This window comes from Oncorhynchus masou, chromosome 8 (assembly GCF_036934945.1).
Source record: "Oncorhynchus masou masou isolate Uvic2021 chromosome 8, UVic_Omas_1.1, whole genome shotgun sequence".
Lineage (NCBI taxonomy): Eukaryota > Metazoa > Chordata > Actinopteri > Salmoniformes > Salmonidae > Oncorhynchus > Oncorhynchus masou.
This window is the reverse complement of record NC_088219.1, coordinates 44,619,893-44,634,424: the sequence shown is the minus strand read 5'-3', so window position 1 is coordinate 44,634,424 and position 14,532 is coordinate 44,619,893. Positions and strand designations below refer to the sequence as shown.

Sequence of the window (14,532 nt, the reverse complement as noted above, 5' to 3'; positions counted from 1 at the left end):
CAATAACATGAAAATAACATAATAAATATAGACCAGGGCGTGACATTATGTGAAGATTGATTGTTTTTCATACGTTTATTGCTAGCTAGCAACTTACCTTGGTATCTTGCTGCCCTCGCGTAACAGGTAGTCAGCCTCCTCGTGGAGTGCAATGTAAGGCAGGTGGTTAGAGCCGTTGGACTAGTAACCGGAAGGTTGCAAAAACGAATCCCCGAGCTGACAAGGTAAAAATCTGTCATTCTGCCTGTGAATAAGGCAGTTAACCCGTTCCTAGGCCGTCATTGAAAGTGTTCTTAACTGATTTGCCCAGTTAAATAAATCTGTAAAAAAAAAAAAAAAAAAAAAAAAAATAGGTGTCCAAAAATACCGATTTCCAATTGTTATGAAAACTTGAAATCGGCCCTAATTAATCGGCCATTCCGATTAATCGGTTGACTTCTAACATGTAGTCTATTAATCAATGGTTATATATAATGCGTAGTTCGATGTGTAACTAAAGAAAAGCCAGCCCTTACCTTTGGAGAAATTCCAGAATTAGTATGGACCAGGCTTCATTTTGCTTTCACGTGTGCGGAAAAAAGTAAGAAAGAGTATCTAAACCTCTCTCTCTATCTCTCACTTTTTCCCTCTGTCTTTCAGAATGCGACCCATGAGATTGGTGAGGAGGTGGAGGACGGGGTGGTATACACCATCACCCTGCGGAAGGTGCAGATGCTCCACCACCGCCACCACGTTGGTGGCAGCAGGGCCGCTAAGGGTCAACGCTGGCTAGGTGTGGACGCATCGCTCAGCCTGTATGAGACGTGCAAGGTGCGCACCATCAAGGCAGGCACGCTGGAGAAGCTGGTGGAGTACATGGTGGCGGCGTTCCGGGGCAACGACTCCACCTACGTTACCATCTTCCTCTGCACCTACCGCTCCTTCGCCTCCACCAAGCAGGTCCTGGACCTGCTGCTCAACAGGTGAGTAGAGGGGGAGAGAGGGAGGGATACATTGGTGCATAAATGGATGGATAGATGGATGAATTTACGGATGTATGCATGGGTGGATCCATTAGTTGATTGGTGGAAGAATTATAGATGGATGGAAAAGGTGGGTGGATGGAGTGATGCATGAATGACATGATGAATGGAGGGTGGAGGAATGAATGTCTTGATACAGGGATGGATATATGAATGGATGGATAGATAGATAGATAGATAGATAGATAGATAGATAGATAGATAGATAGATAGATAGATAGATAGATAGATAGATAGATGGATGGATGGATGGATGGATGGATGGATGGATGGATGGATGGATGGATGGATGGATAGATAGATGACTAGCAAACTGATTTCCACCGGTCTAATGTCCATTGCTCGTGTTTCAAGGCCCAATCACGTCTCTTCTTCTTATTGGTGTCCTTTAGTAGTGGTTTCTTTGCAGCAATTCGACCATGAAGGCCTGATTCATTTCCTCTGAACAGTTGATGTTGTGATGTGTCTGTTAGCATGTATTTGGGCTGCAATTTGAGGTGCAGTTAATTGCCAATTTCTTAGGCTGGTAACTCTAATGAACTTATCGTCTGCAGCAGAGGTAACTCTGGGTCTTCCTTTCCTGTGGCGGTCCTCATGAGAGACTGTTTCATCATAGCGCTTGATGGTTTTTGCGACTGACCTTGAAAAAGCATTCAAAGTTCTTGAAATGTTCATCATTGACCTTCATGTCTTAAAGTAATGATGGACTGTCATTTCTCTTTGCTTATTTGAGCTGTTCTTGCCATAATATGGACTTGGTCTTTTACCAAATAGGGCTATCTTCTGTATACCAACCCCACCTTGTTCAGGTATGCCAAGCTCCAGCACCTGCCTGGCTCCGAGGGCCACAGACTGACTCATGATGATCGCACAGATCTGAGGAAGTAAGTCTCTGTCTGACTCAGAAACACATTGTGGACAATACTTCTCTCAAATAGCCTCCTTTTCAACACATACTGTACAGTGACAGAAAACAGAGAAACTTACATAATTTTCACATTTTGTTGCCAGGAATGTGTAATATTTACACCTACAAGACATTATTCTAAGACATAAGAAAGGAAGCCACTTAATCTGTCCTACAAGCTAGTATAGTTGTAGGATCTTAATTTGATCACTCTTTTGTTGCTGAGAATTTTATTTCGCTGCAGGAAATGCCGATGAACTTCATGATTTACATAGATTTACTGAAAACCTGCACTAACACACTGTTATAGTAACAGTATTCCACTTTTAATGTAGCCTCATTTTGACAAGCTAATATCCTACCCACTGATCAAGAAACATTATGGACTAAACACAGGTCAAATTAAAATCGTACATCTTTTTTTCTCCAGCACTATTCTGCTGACGTAAGCAGTTTTGCCATTATGGACATTGGATATGTTTCTATTGTGTTCATATAGAGTGGGGCAAAAAAGTATTTCGTCAGCCACCAATTGTGCAAGTTCTCCCACTTAAAAAGATGAGAGAGGCCTGTAATTTTCATCATAGGTACACTTCAACTATGACAGACAATATGAGGAAAAAAATCCTGAAAATCACATTGTAGGATTTGTAATGAATTAATTTGCTAATTATGGTGGAAAATAAGTATTTGGCAAGCAAGATTTCTGGCTCTCACAGACCTGTAACTTCTTCTTTAAGAGGCTCCTCTGTCCTCCACTTGTTACCTGTATTAATGGCACCTGTTTGAACAAGAACGGTGAGCATAAATCACAGAACCACACGGGGGGACCTAGTGAATGACCTGAAGAGAGCTGGGACCAAAGTAATAAAGCCTACCATCAGTAACACACTACGCTGCCAGGGACTCAAATCCTGCAGTGCCAGACGTGTCCCCCTGCTTAAGCCAGTACATGTCCAGGCCCGTATGAAGTTTGCTAGAGAGCATTTGGATGATCCAGAAGAAGATTGGGAGAATATCATATGGTCAGATGAAACCAAAATAGAACTTTTTGGTAAAAAGTCAACTCGTCGTGTTTGGAGGACAAAGAATGCTGAGTTGCATCCAAAGAACACCATACCTACTGTGAAGCATGGGGGTGGAAACATCATGCTTTGGGGCTGTTTTTCTGCAAAGGGACCAGGATGACTGATTCGTGTAAAGGAAAGAATGAATGGGGCCATGTATCATGAAATTTTTTAGAGAAAACCTCCTTCCATCAGCAAGGGCATTGAAGATGGGTCTTTCGGCATGACAATGATCCCAAACACATCCCTGGGCAACGAAGGAGTGGCTTCGTAAGAAGCATTTCAAGGTCCTGGAGTGGCCTAGCCAGTCTCCAGGTCTCAACCCCATTAGAAAACCTTTGGAGGGAGTTGAATGTCTGTGTTGCCCAGCAACAGCCCCAAAACATCACTGCTCTAGAGGAGATCTGCATGTTGGAATGGGCCAAAATACCAGCAACAGTGTGTGAAAACCTTGTGATGACTTATAGAAAACTTTTGACCTCTGTCATTGCCAACAAAGGGTACATAACAAAGTATTGAGATAAACTTTTTTATTGACCAAATACTTATTTTCCACCATAATTTGCAAATAAATTCCTTAAAAATCCTACAATGTGATTTTCTGGATTTTTTTCTCATTTTGTCTGTCATAGTTGAAGTGTACCTATGATGAAAATTAGAGGCCTCGCTTCTTTTTAAGTGGGAGAACTTGCACAATTGGTGGCTGACTGAATACTTTTTTTCCCCACTGTATATATCTTTCCTGTCCTTCTCAGAATTGATTGTAGCTAGTCTCCTTCATTTTCACTCTCCTATCATTTTCCTGTACTTGATACACCCCTCTGTCTATGTACTTTATCTTTCCTATCTCTCAACTCCATTTTCCTCTTTTTTTAATTATTATTAAAGGTAGAGAAATTTGCCATCCAAACACATGTATTAAACTCTTTCCATCGCTCGCTCTCTCTCTCTCTCTCTCTCTCTCTCTCTCTCTCCACAGCACGATATCCTCCATCTTGGGGGCATGGCTTGACCAGTACTCTGAGGACTTCTGGAATCCTCCGGAGTACAGCTGCCTGCGACGTCTCATCTCCTACCTGCACCTCAACTTCCCGGGATCGGACCTGGAACGCCGCGCCTGCAACCTCCTGGCCCACTTCCACCGCCGGCAGCTCCAAGAGCCCGAGAGTGAGTGTAAGACACTCACCTAACCCCCGACTAAACTTACTGTATGTACTTTGAACCCTGACCCCAGCTCCTAAACATGGTCATGTAGAGTCCATATAATTCGTATTAGTGGAAGGCCAGAGATGTTTTGGGTGGTACTCCAAATAAGAGAACACTGCTGTTTGTGAATCCCTTTTTGTGTTACAGACAAAACTGTGTGATGTGTGTGTGACGTGTGTGTGACGTGATCGTGGGTGTCATGTAGTAAAAGTAGGACCAGCACAGTCAGATGCTCTATGACACACACCTGTATTAGCTTACAACATTTCGAGCTACATCTTCAACGAAAGTTATATCTGAGGGTGGTCGCCCTCACTTCACTACATTAAGGACTTTACAAACCCCAGCCGCTCATAAAAAGTGGTGAAAGTGTGTTTGACCTAATTAAGCTAATGAGTTGTGATGTCACCCCTCAGTGCTGGATCATGGCGGTTATCCTTTCACCTTATTGGAGGAGAATGGCTACGAGGATGACCGACTGGACTTTCTGAACTTTGACCCGGCGGTGGTGGCCGAGCAGTTCACCCTCATGGACGCGGTAAGATGCCAAAACATTACAAAAATTCAGATTCCCAGCAGCACATGTCCTTGTACTAACAACATATCCTTATACAGTATTAACTCGGTCTTTGTTCGAAGTACATTTAGTCTATTATTTTCCATTATCATTTTCCACCATTGCACTTTATAGTGTTTCGTTACTTTCTCATTGTTTTCAAAAAGTTTGTGTATTTTTTCCACGCCAGATTTGAAGGAAAATGAAAAATGAAACGCTGTAACTCCGTCCTCTTGTGAGCATTGGAGCCCAGATAGAGTCCTGCACGGGTCAGTTTTTTGGAGCCGCGCTCTTTACGTGGACAAATTAGGAGTGTTTCAGCACCACACAAATACTGGATAGTGGATAGTCCCCCACTTAGCCCAATGGACTTCGCAACAATCACCACCTTCCGGAGACACCTGAAACCCCACCTCTTCAAGGAATACCTAGGATAGGATAAAGTAATCCTTCTCACCCCAACCCCCCCCCCCCTTAAATGATTTAGATGCACTATTGTAAAGTGGCTGTTCCACTGATGTCAGAAGGTGAATTCACCAATTTGTAAGTCGCTCTGGATAAGAGCGTCTGCTAAATGACTTAAATGTAAATGTAATGTAAAATGCAACACAACAAGCTCCTGTGTTTGTAAAAAATATATTATCTTGATTTAAAAATGTTTTCGAGAATGTTTTCATTCCACCCACCAGTTGATTTTTTGGCTGGTCAACGGCTGGGAACCGTGGGTGTGTGACCTGATGCAGGACTATAAGCCGTGTTAGTTATCTTAGGAAGTGAAGAGAGACAGAAGACAACGAGGGCTTTATGCCCACTCTGCTGCTGAGTTACCACTCATAAACAAATGTCACTCCAAAGGCTTTCCTACGGACCTTTGTTAGGAGACTGGAGTGCAGCAGACACTTTTATCATTTCTCGTCGAAGCCTTCTAAAGGATTTGCCTGCCTCTCTTTTCTCTCTCTTCTGTCCATGAGAGTGAAAACATGTTAAGACCATTTTGTTTTATGGTTCTTACTCCCCTTTTTCCTCATAGGAGCTCTTTAAGAAGGTGGTTCCCTACCACTGTCTGGGGAGTATCTGGTCGCACCGGGACAAGAAGGGCAAGGAGCATCTGGCACCCACCATCCGTGCCACTGTCACACAGTTCAACTGTGTCACCAACTGTGTCATCGCCACCTGCTTGAGCGAGCGTTTGCTCAAACCTACACAGCGGGCCAAACTGGTGGAGCGCTGGATCGAAGTGTCCAGGGTGAGGAGCTGTTGTTAGCAGTTGTTCTTGCTGTTGTTGTTGTTGTTGTTGTTCTTGGCATGAGATTCTGAGGTGTCCTTGGCTTCAGTTCCTGCAGAGGCACAGTGTGTGTTGTGTAGCATAATGACTACAGTACCCATAATGCTATGTTCAAAATATTTATTTGAGCAAAAAAAGTTCTGATGCTTCCCTTTCCTTAATAATACATTGGATTGATATGCCACCGGTGCTTAGTTGGGTTCATTGATATCTCCTTGATATTCATAGTCTTTTTTCCCTTCAGGAGTGTCGAATCCTGAAGAACTTTTCTTCGCTGCGGGCCATCCTTTCTGCTCTGCAGTGCAACCCGGTCCACCGGCTGAAGAGGACGTGGGACGAGGTGTCCAGGGAGAACTTCCGCATCTTCCACGAGTTGTCAGAAATATTCTCAGACGAAAATAACCATTCGCTCAGCAGAGAGCTGCTCATCAAGGTAGGATGTGTGCGTGTGTCTACAGTACCAGTAAAAAGTTTGGACACACCTACTCATTCAAGGGTTTTTACTTTATTTTGACTATTTTCCACATTGTAGAATTAAAAACTATGAAATAACACACATGGAATCATGTAGTAACAAAAAAAGTGTTAAACAAATCCAAATATATTCGATATTTGAGATTCTTAGTCGCCACCCTTTGCCTTGATGACTCTTGGCATTCTCTCAACCAACTTCACCTTGAATGCTTTTCCAACCGTCTTGATGCAGTTTCCACATATGCTGAGCACTTGTTGGCTGCTTTTCCTTTACTCTGGGGTCCAACTCATCTCAAGCAATCTCAATTGGGTTGAGGTCAGTGATTGTGGAGGCCAGGTCATCTGATGCAGCACTCCATCACTCTCCTTATTGGTCAAATAGCCCTTACACAGCCTAGTAGCCATTGTCCTGTTGAAAAATAAATGATAGTCCCACTAAACTCAAACCATTCATTGCCCAACAATTTCAAATGCAATCGCCTGTTAAAAACTGTTTCTATATGTGCTCAGGCACGCACTTCCTCAACATTATCATAACAGAGAAACCAGACACATGCTCATTGCTCACATGGAGCACTCCAAACAAAAGGCAAATGAACTAATTACAAATCTAGAAAATTATTGTAATGAAATGAAACCAAAACTTCTCACAAGTGTAGCAGCTTGTGAACTCTCCAAAAAACATTTCCACTCCAAGAATGAGAATGTTAAATGACTGTGATTAATACATGCATTAACATAAATTAATGTAACCAAATGATCAGGATAAACGGTACATTTACTACTGGTGACATGTGTAATGGGGAATAGATTTTTTTTTAAATCAAAGGGCAAACAATTCACAAAATGAAACAATGAATGCGCAAGAATTGGAGGGAGAAAGCTGAGGCATTCCGGAGAGCGACTCGCCTATATCGCCACACACCCCTCCCCCTCTTCTTGTCTCAACATTTTAAATTACACCCAAGACACATTATCTTCACGCATATTTTAAAGATGCTTTTCACTGATAGCCGAAACTCAATAATCAGCTATGCCTATTGTCACACACGCTGCCCAAATAGTGGGCTTCCCAAATAGGCCTACGAGCTTGTGATTTGAAACAATCCACAGCAATTTTTTAAAAGAAGCGATTGATCCTCTATTTTTCTGTGGCTAAGTAATGCTTTCTGGTGAAGTTTTTTGAATGATTTTATGTATAGACAGGAGTAATTATATCATTTTGGCTCATTTATTTCCATTTACTTCCTTATTGGACCCACCGCTATGACATTTCTCTCCTGTTCTATTGGTTTTCATATTTATTTTGTTGTCCAGAAGCCAAAGGAACAATCCCAGTCATATTACCCCTTTCTAAGATTCTGACAGAGATTTTATCTCTTTCACTTATGGAACCGCTATCAGGTGCCCTGTTGAGAATGGTGTTTTCCCAGGTGTTCTGTTTAGAATGGTGTTTTCCCAGGTGTTCTGTTTAGAATGGTGTTTTACCAGGTGTTCTGTTTAGAATGGTGTTTTACCAGGTGTTCTGTTTAGAATGGTGTTTTACCAGGTGTTCTGTTTAGAATGGTGTTTTACCAGGTGTTCAGTTTAGAATGGTGTTTTACCAGGTGTTCAGTTTAGAATGGTGTTTTCCCAAGTGTTCTGTTTAGAATGGTGTTTTACCTGGTGTTCAGTTTAGAATGGTATTTTACCAGGTGTTCCGTTTAGAATGGTGTATTCCCAGGTGCGCTGTTTAGAATGGTGTTTCCCAGGTGCGCTGTTTAGAATGGTGTTTTCCTAAGTGTTCTGTTTAGAATGGTGTTTTACCAGGTGCGTTGTTTAGAATGGTATTTCCCAGGTGCGTTGTTTAGAATGGTATTTCCCAGGTGCGTTGTTTAGAATGGTATTTCCCAGGTGTTCTGTTTAGAATGGTATTTCCCAGGTGCGTTGTTTAGAATGGTATTTCCCAGGTGCGCTGTTTAGAATGGTATTTCCCAGGTGCGTTGTTTAGAATGGTATTTCCCAGGTGCGTTGTTTAGAATGATATTTCCCAGGTGCGTTGTTTAGAATGGTATTTCCCAGGTGCGTTGTTTAGAATGGTATTTCCCAGGTGCGTTGTTTAGAATGGTATTTCCCAGGTGCGTTGTTTAGAATGGTATTTCCCAGGTGCGTTGTTTAGAATGGTATTTGCCAGGTGCGTTGTTTAGAATGGTATTTCCCAGGTGCGTTGTTTAGAATGGTATTTCCCAGGTGCGTTGTTTAGAATGGTATTTCCCAGGTGCGTTGTTTAGAATGGTATTTCCCAGGTGTTCTGTTTAGAATGGTATTTCCCAGGTGCGTTGTTTAGAATGGTATTTCCCAGGTGCGCTGTTTAGAATGGTATTTCCCAGGTGCGTTGTTTAGAATGGTATTTCCCAGGTGCGTTGTTTAGAATGATATTTCCCAGGTGCGTTGTTTAGAATGGTATTTCCCAGGTGCGTTGTTTAGAATGGTATTTCCCAGGTGCGTTGTTTAGAATGGTATTTCCCAGGTGCGTTGTTTAGAATGGTATTTCCCAGGTGCGTTGTTTAGAATGGTATTTGCCAGGTGCGTTGTTTAGAATGGTATTTCCCAGGTGCGTTGTTTAGAATGGTATTTCCCAGGTGTTCTGTTTAGAATGGTATTTCCCAGGTGCGTTGTTTAGAATGGTATTTCCCAGGTGCGCTGTTTAGAATGGTATTTCCCAGGTGGTCTGTTTAGAATGGTATTTCCCAGGTAGTCTGTTTAGAATGGTATTTCCCAGGTGGTCTGTTTAGAATGGTATTTCCCAGGTGCGCTGTTTAGAATGGTATTTCCCAGGTGGTCTGTTTAGAATGGTGTTTCCCAGGTGGTCTGTTTAGAATGGTATTTCCCAGGTGGTCTGTTTAGAATGGTATTTCCCAGGTGCGCTGTTTAGAATGGTATTTCCCAGGTGCGTTGTTTAGAATGGTATTTACCAGGTAGTCTGTTTAGAATGGTATTTCCCAGGTGCGTTGTTTAGAATGGTATTTCCCAGGTGCGCTGTTTAGAATGGTATTTCCCAGGTGCGTTGTTTAGAATGGTGTTTCCCAGGTAGTCTGTTTAGAATGGTATTTCCCAGGTAGTCTGTTTTAGAATGGTGTTTTCCCAGGTGTTCTGTTCAGAATGGTATTTTCCAGGTGCGCTGTTTAGATTTGTGTTTTCCCGCGAATCGCCTTCTGGTATAAGTTTGAAAATGACCTTTTATTGGCTGCTTCATTACACGAGTTGTTGAGATGCATTACCTTAACATCCTGTTAAAATGCATTACCATAATCTAAATGTGATCTCTGTCATTCTGAGCACCGTGGGTGGGTTATGCACCCAATGCATATGGGTCATGTATATTTTGCAAATGGCCGGTAAATTAAAATCTTCCCGGTCACGTTGTCCGGTGCAGAAACCCTGGCACACCTATATGTGTGTGCGTGCATGTGCATGCATTATGTATTTGGGGGGCAGAATCAGTAAAGCATTAATAAATATGTTATACACTTACACACAGTTGAGTGATATGATTTCCTTTGTGTGGGGTCACACCCCTCTAGGACTACTTCTACACACACTGATGGTGTCATCACTCAGGATCAGATGACAGGGTGTGGCTGACACACTACCCCCTGCAGTAAGTAGCATAATAGGGTAACTAACGTGTGATGTGTGTCGCGCTTGGTGCCCAAAACTAGGGCATTCTGAAATTAATTTGTGACACATAAAAACAAGACTTTATTCAGGTAGTTGAATGGACAGCAATACAATTTCTCCACCATCAAATTAAAAAACATATGGAATTCTGTCGTCAGGAGTTTCCCTTCTGAATGTAATATCTTGGTGAAATGTCTGGTCATCTTCACTATGAGTAGAGTTCTTACCTAACCATGTATGGCGCTTTGTGCACTTGGGAACATGATTCATTTAGCTAATCCATTATCAACTGTTATGGAACAGAACAGAATAGAACAGAACGATATAAAGGGCAGGTCATGGGTGGTTGGTCTTCACTTGGACGTGGGGGTGTGTTTGTTTGGAGGGATAGTAACTAAGCCCACTTACGCACACGTGGACCTCAAACCCTAACATTCCCCAAATTCCAAAGCACACACACAGATGTGAGGGCATCTAGAGGTAGCCATTATGTGTGTATTAAGGATGGGTAGGTGTGTTAATGGGGGGGTGGGGAATCCCCCAGTGACACCATAGCATGGTGGTAGGCTGTGCCAGTTGAGGATATGCCTACTCTGCCTGTTCCTCTGAAGTAGAATGTGGGAGTCTGTATGTTCACCATTTCATAGATTGATAAAGGACAGGATGCATTCCAGGAAAAAGTGTGTATTCTTCCATTTAATTAACCGTGTTTAACCAAACAAAAACAGAAACCCGTGTTATTTAATCGCTGAAACAGGGGCTTAGGCATTTGATCTCACTGGGGTTTTTGTTGTCTGTTCTTCTCTCGTTCTAGGAGGGCACGTCCAAATTTGCCACCCTGGAAATAAACCCCAAACGAGCCCAGAAGAGACAGCAGCAGCCCCGAGACCTGGTAAGGACATTAAGATAGAAGGAATGCAACAAAGGAGGGGGAGATTGACTGGACAGAGAGAGAGAGAGAGACTGGACAGAGAGACTGGACAGAGAGAGAGAGAGAGAGACTGGACAGAGAGAGAGAGAGAGAGACTGGACAGAGAGAGAGAGAGAGAGACTGGACAGAGAGAGAGAGAGAGAGACTGGACAGAGAGAGAGAGAGAGACTGGACAGAGAGAGAGACTGGACAGAGAGAGAGAGAGAGAGACTGGACAGAGAGAGAGAGAGACTGGACAGAGAGAGAGAGAGAGAGACTGGACAGAGAGAGAGAGAGACTGGACAGAGAGAGAGAGAGACTGGACAGAGAGAGAGAGACTGGACAGAGAGAGAGGGAGACTGGACAGAGAGAGAGAGAGACTGGACAGAGAGAGAGAGACTGGACAGAGAGAGAGAGACTGGACAGAGAGAGAGAGACTGGACAGAGAGAGAGAGAGAGAGAGAGAGAGAGAGAGAGAGAGAGAGAGAGAGAGAGAGAGAGAGAGAGAGAGAAATAATATAGAGAGATAAAGATAAAGATAAAAAGATTGATGAGGAAGATAGAAAACGTGGCTTTAGGGAAATGGAGGATGACATGAAAGGCAGGGAGGGAGTGAAGAGAGAAATTAAATGACCTGGCAGACAGATTTAAAGGGAGAAGAGGGCAGGAGAGTAAAGGGGAGCTCAAAAAATGAAAGTGAAAGTGTGAGAGTCAGAGAGAAAAAGAGAGAGAGGGATATAGAGGGGAGGGAAAAGAGAGAGAAGACAGAGAGAAAGACAGGGACAGAGAGAATGGAGAGAAAGATAGAGATATACAGTTGAATTCTGAAGTTTACAACCCTTAGGTTGGAGTCATTCAAACTCGTTTTTCTACCACTCCACAAATTAACAAACTATAGTTTTGGCAAGAGGGTTAGTGCATCTACTTTGCAAGACACAAGTCATTTTTCCAACAACTGTTTGCAGACAGATTATTTAACTTATTATTCACTATATCACAATTCCAGTGGGTCAGAAGTTTACATACACTAAGTTGACTGTGCCTTTAAACAGCTTGGAAAACTCCAGAAAATTATGTTATGGCTTTAGAAGCTTCTGATAGCCTAATTGACATAATTTGAGTCAACTGGACGTGTACCTGTGGATGTATTTCAAGGCCTACCTTCAAACTCAGTGCCTCTTTGCTTGACATCATGGGAAAATCAAAAGAAATCAGCCAAGACCTCAGAAAAAAGATTGTAGACCACCACAAGTCTGGTTCATCCTTGGGAGCAATTTCCAAACGCCTGAAGGTACCACGTTCATCGGTAACAAACACTAGTACATACACCATGTATATACACCATGGGACCACGCAGCCATCATACCGCTCAGGAAGGAGACGCGTTCTGTTTCCTGGAGATGAACATACTTTGGTGCAAATCAATCCCAGAGCAACAGCATAGGACCTTGTGAAGATGCTGGAGGAGACAGGTACAAATGTATCTATATCCACAGTAAAAACGAGTCATATATCGACATAACCTGAAAGGCCGCTCAGCAAGGAAGTTACACCAGCTCTGTCAGGAGGAATGGGCCAAAATTCACCCAACTTATTGTGGGAGGCTTGTGGAAGGCTACCCGAAACGTTTAACCCAAGTTAAACAATTAAAAGGCAATGCTACCAAATACTAATTGAGTGTATGTAAACTTCTGACCCACTGGGAATGTGATGAAAGAAATGAAAGCTGAAATAAATAATTCTCTCTACTATTATTCTGACATTTCATATTCATAAAATAAAGTGGTGATCGTAACTGACCTAAGACAGGGAATTTGTACTTGGATTAAATGTCAGGAATTGTGAAAAACTGAGTTTAAATGTATTTGGCTAAGGTGTATGTCAACTTCCAACTTCAACTGCCTGTTTCAAGAGACAGATAGGGAGAGAGAGAGAAGGAGATGCCAGATGTAATGAAAGCACTCCCATCTTGGCCCTATTTATAAGACCGGCGGGAGTAATTGGGTGTTGTCAATTAACGCTCCAGTGGGTAAGATCCATCGAACAGAAAACAAGCAGCCCCTCTCTCTGTCCTCACTGAACTCTGCTGACGCATTCACTTTACCAAACACACACAACACACAGGTGTGTCATTCATAGACAAACACATACACACAAACAAAACGCTCTCCACTTGCCCTTTCACTCTCACTTGTCTTATCCTCTTTAAAATCACTGTCTTTGAAATTGGCCCACTTTGTAGAAAATGACTGTCATGGATGCATCTAATATAGATAGCTTAGAGGAGCAGTATTTTTCTTTTCAAAATGAAGGGGTTCATAGTTATTTGCTCTCTCTCTCGGTGGTGGATAGAAGGGAGACACACCTTGTCACGCCCTGGCCTTAGTTATCTTTGTTTTCTTTATTATTTTGGTTAGGTCAGGGTGTGACATGGGGGATTTATGTGTTTGGTCTGGTCTAGGGGTCTTTGTACGTTTATGTTTATGTTTCCTTTCTATGTAGTTTGTATGTCTATGGTTGCCTAGATTGGTCTGTCGTCGTCTCTGATTGGGAACCATATTCATGCAGCCATATTCTGTTGGTACTTTATGGGTGATTGTTTCCGTGTCTGTGTTTGTTTTGGTCTTCACATGGATTGTTTTGTATTTTGTAGTGTTCTCGTTTGTCGTCTATATTAAAGATGTTGAACACTAACCACGCTGCATTTTGGTCCCCCTCTCCTTCAGCGGAAGAAAACCATTACACACCTATCTAGTGGTTATTTATGGAATCATTCTGACTCGCAAAAGGCTCACAGCTCAATCTACAGTGGTGGCCAAAAGCTTTGAGAATGACACAAATATTAATTTCCACAAAGTTCAACTCAATCAGCATGACAGAGTGATCTCCAGCCTTGTCCTCGTCAACACTCACACCTGTGTTAACGAGAGAATCACTGACACGATGACAGCTGGTAATTTTGCTTGTTAATGTTTGCAATTAATTGCAATTTATCTGATCACTCTTCATAACATTCTGGAGTATATGCAAATTGCCATCATACAAACTGAGGCAGCAGACTTTGTGAAAATTAATATTTGTGCCATTCTCAAAACTTTTGACCACGACTGTAGTAGTGATATGCAACTTTACACTTTCATTTGACTGTAATTACAGTGTAGTCAGTCGTGCAATTATTAAACTGGGAACAATAGCCAACTGGAGATCATTAACCTAATTATTGTACGCAGAGGGAGAGGATATATTCGTATTTATTTTCATCTACATGTGTCAGCGGGGGAAATAGTCTGTAATGCATTATTTCATCACTAGCTAAGTCATGTACACACACACACACACACACACACACACACACACACACACACACACACACACACACACACACACACACACACACACACACACACACACTAACCCCAGTCTCTGTCTGCCTGTGTGTGTGTGT

The 14,532-nt window shown here is 42.4% G+C and overlaps 1 protein-coding gene across 6 annotated transcripts in view; it reads left to right on the top strand.

The window, feature by feature from the left end:
* Positions 1 to 14,532, top strand: part of LOC135544732 (ral guanine nucleotide dissociation stimulator-like) — a 114,230-nt gene that overhangs the window by 86,234 nt on the left and 13,464 nt on the right. For 5 of the 6 annotated variants that reach the window (XM_064972592.1, XM_064972593.1, XM_064972590.1 and 2 more), the window contains exons 2-8: positions 640 to 962; positions 1,832 to 1,906; positions 3,976 to 4,169; positions 4,619 to 4,740; positions 5,789 to 6,004; positions 6,288 to 6,476; positions 10,992 to 11,069. In XM_064972592.1, the coding sequence (XP_064828664.1) occupies positions 640 to 962; positions 1,832 to 1,906; positions 3,976 to 4,169; positions 4,619 to 4,740; positions 5,789 to 6,004; positions 6,288 to 6,476; positions 10,992 to 11,069 (1,197 nt within the window). The remainder of the gene's footprint in view (positions 1 to 639; positions 963 to 1,831; positions 1,907 to 3,975; positions 4,170 to 4,618; positions 4,741 to 5,788; positions 6,005 to 6,287; positions 6,477 to 10,991; positions 11,070 to 14,532) is intronic. The other variant, XM_064972589.1, reaches the window with a different exon arrangement.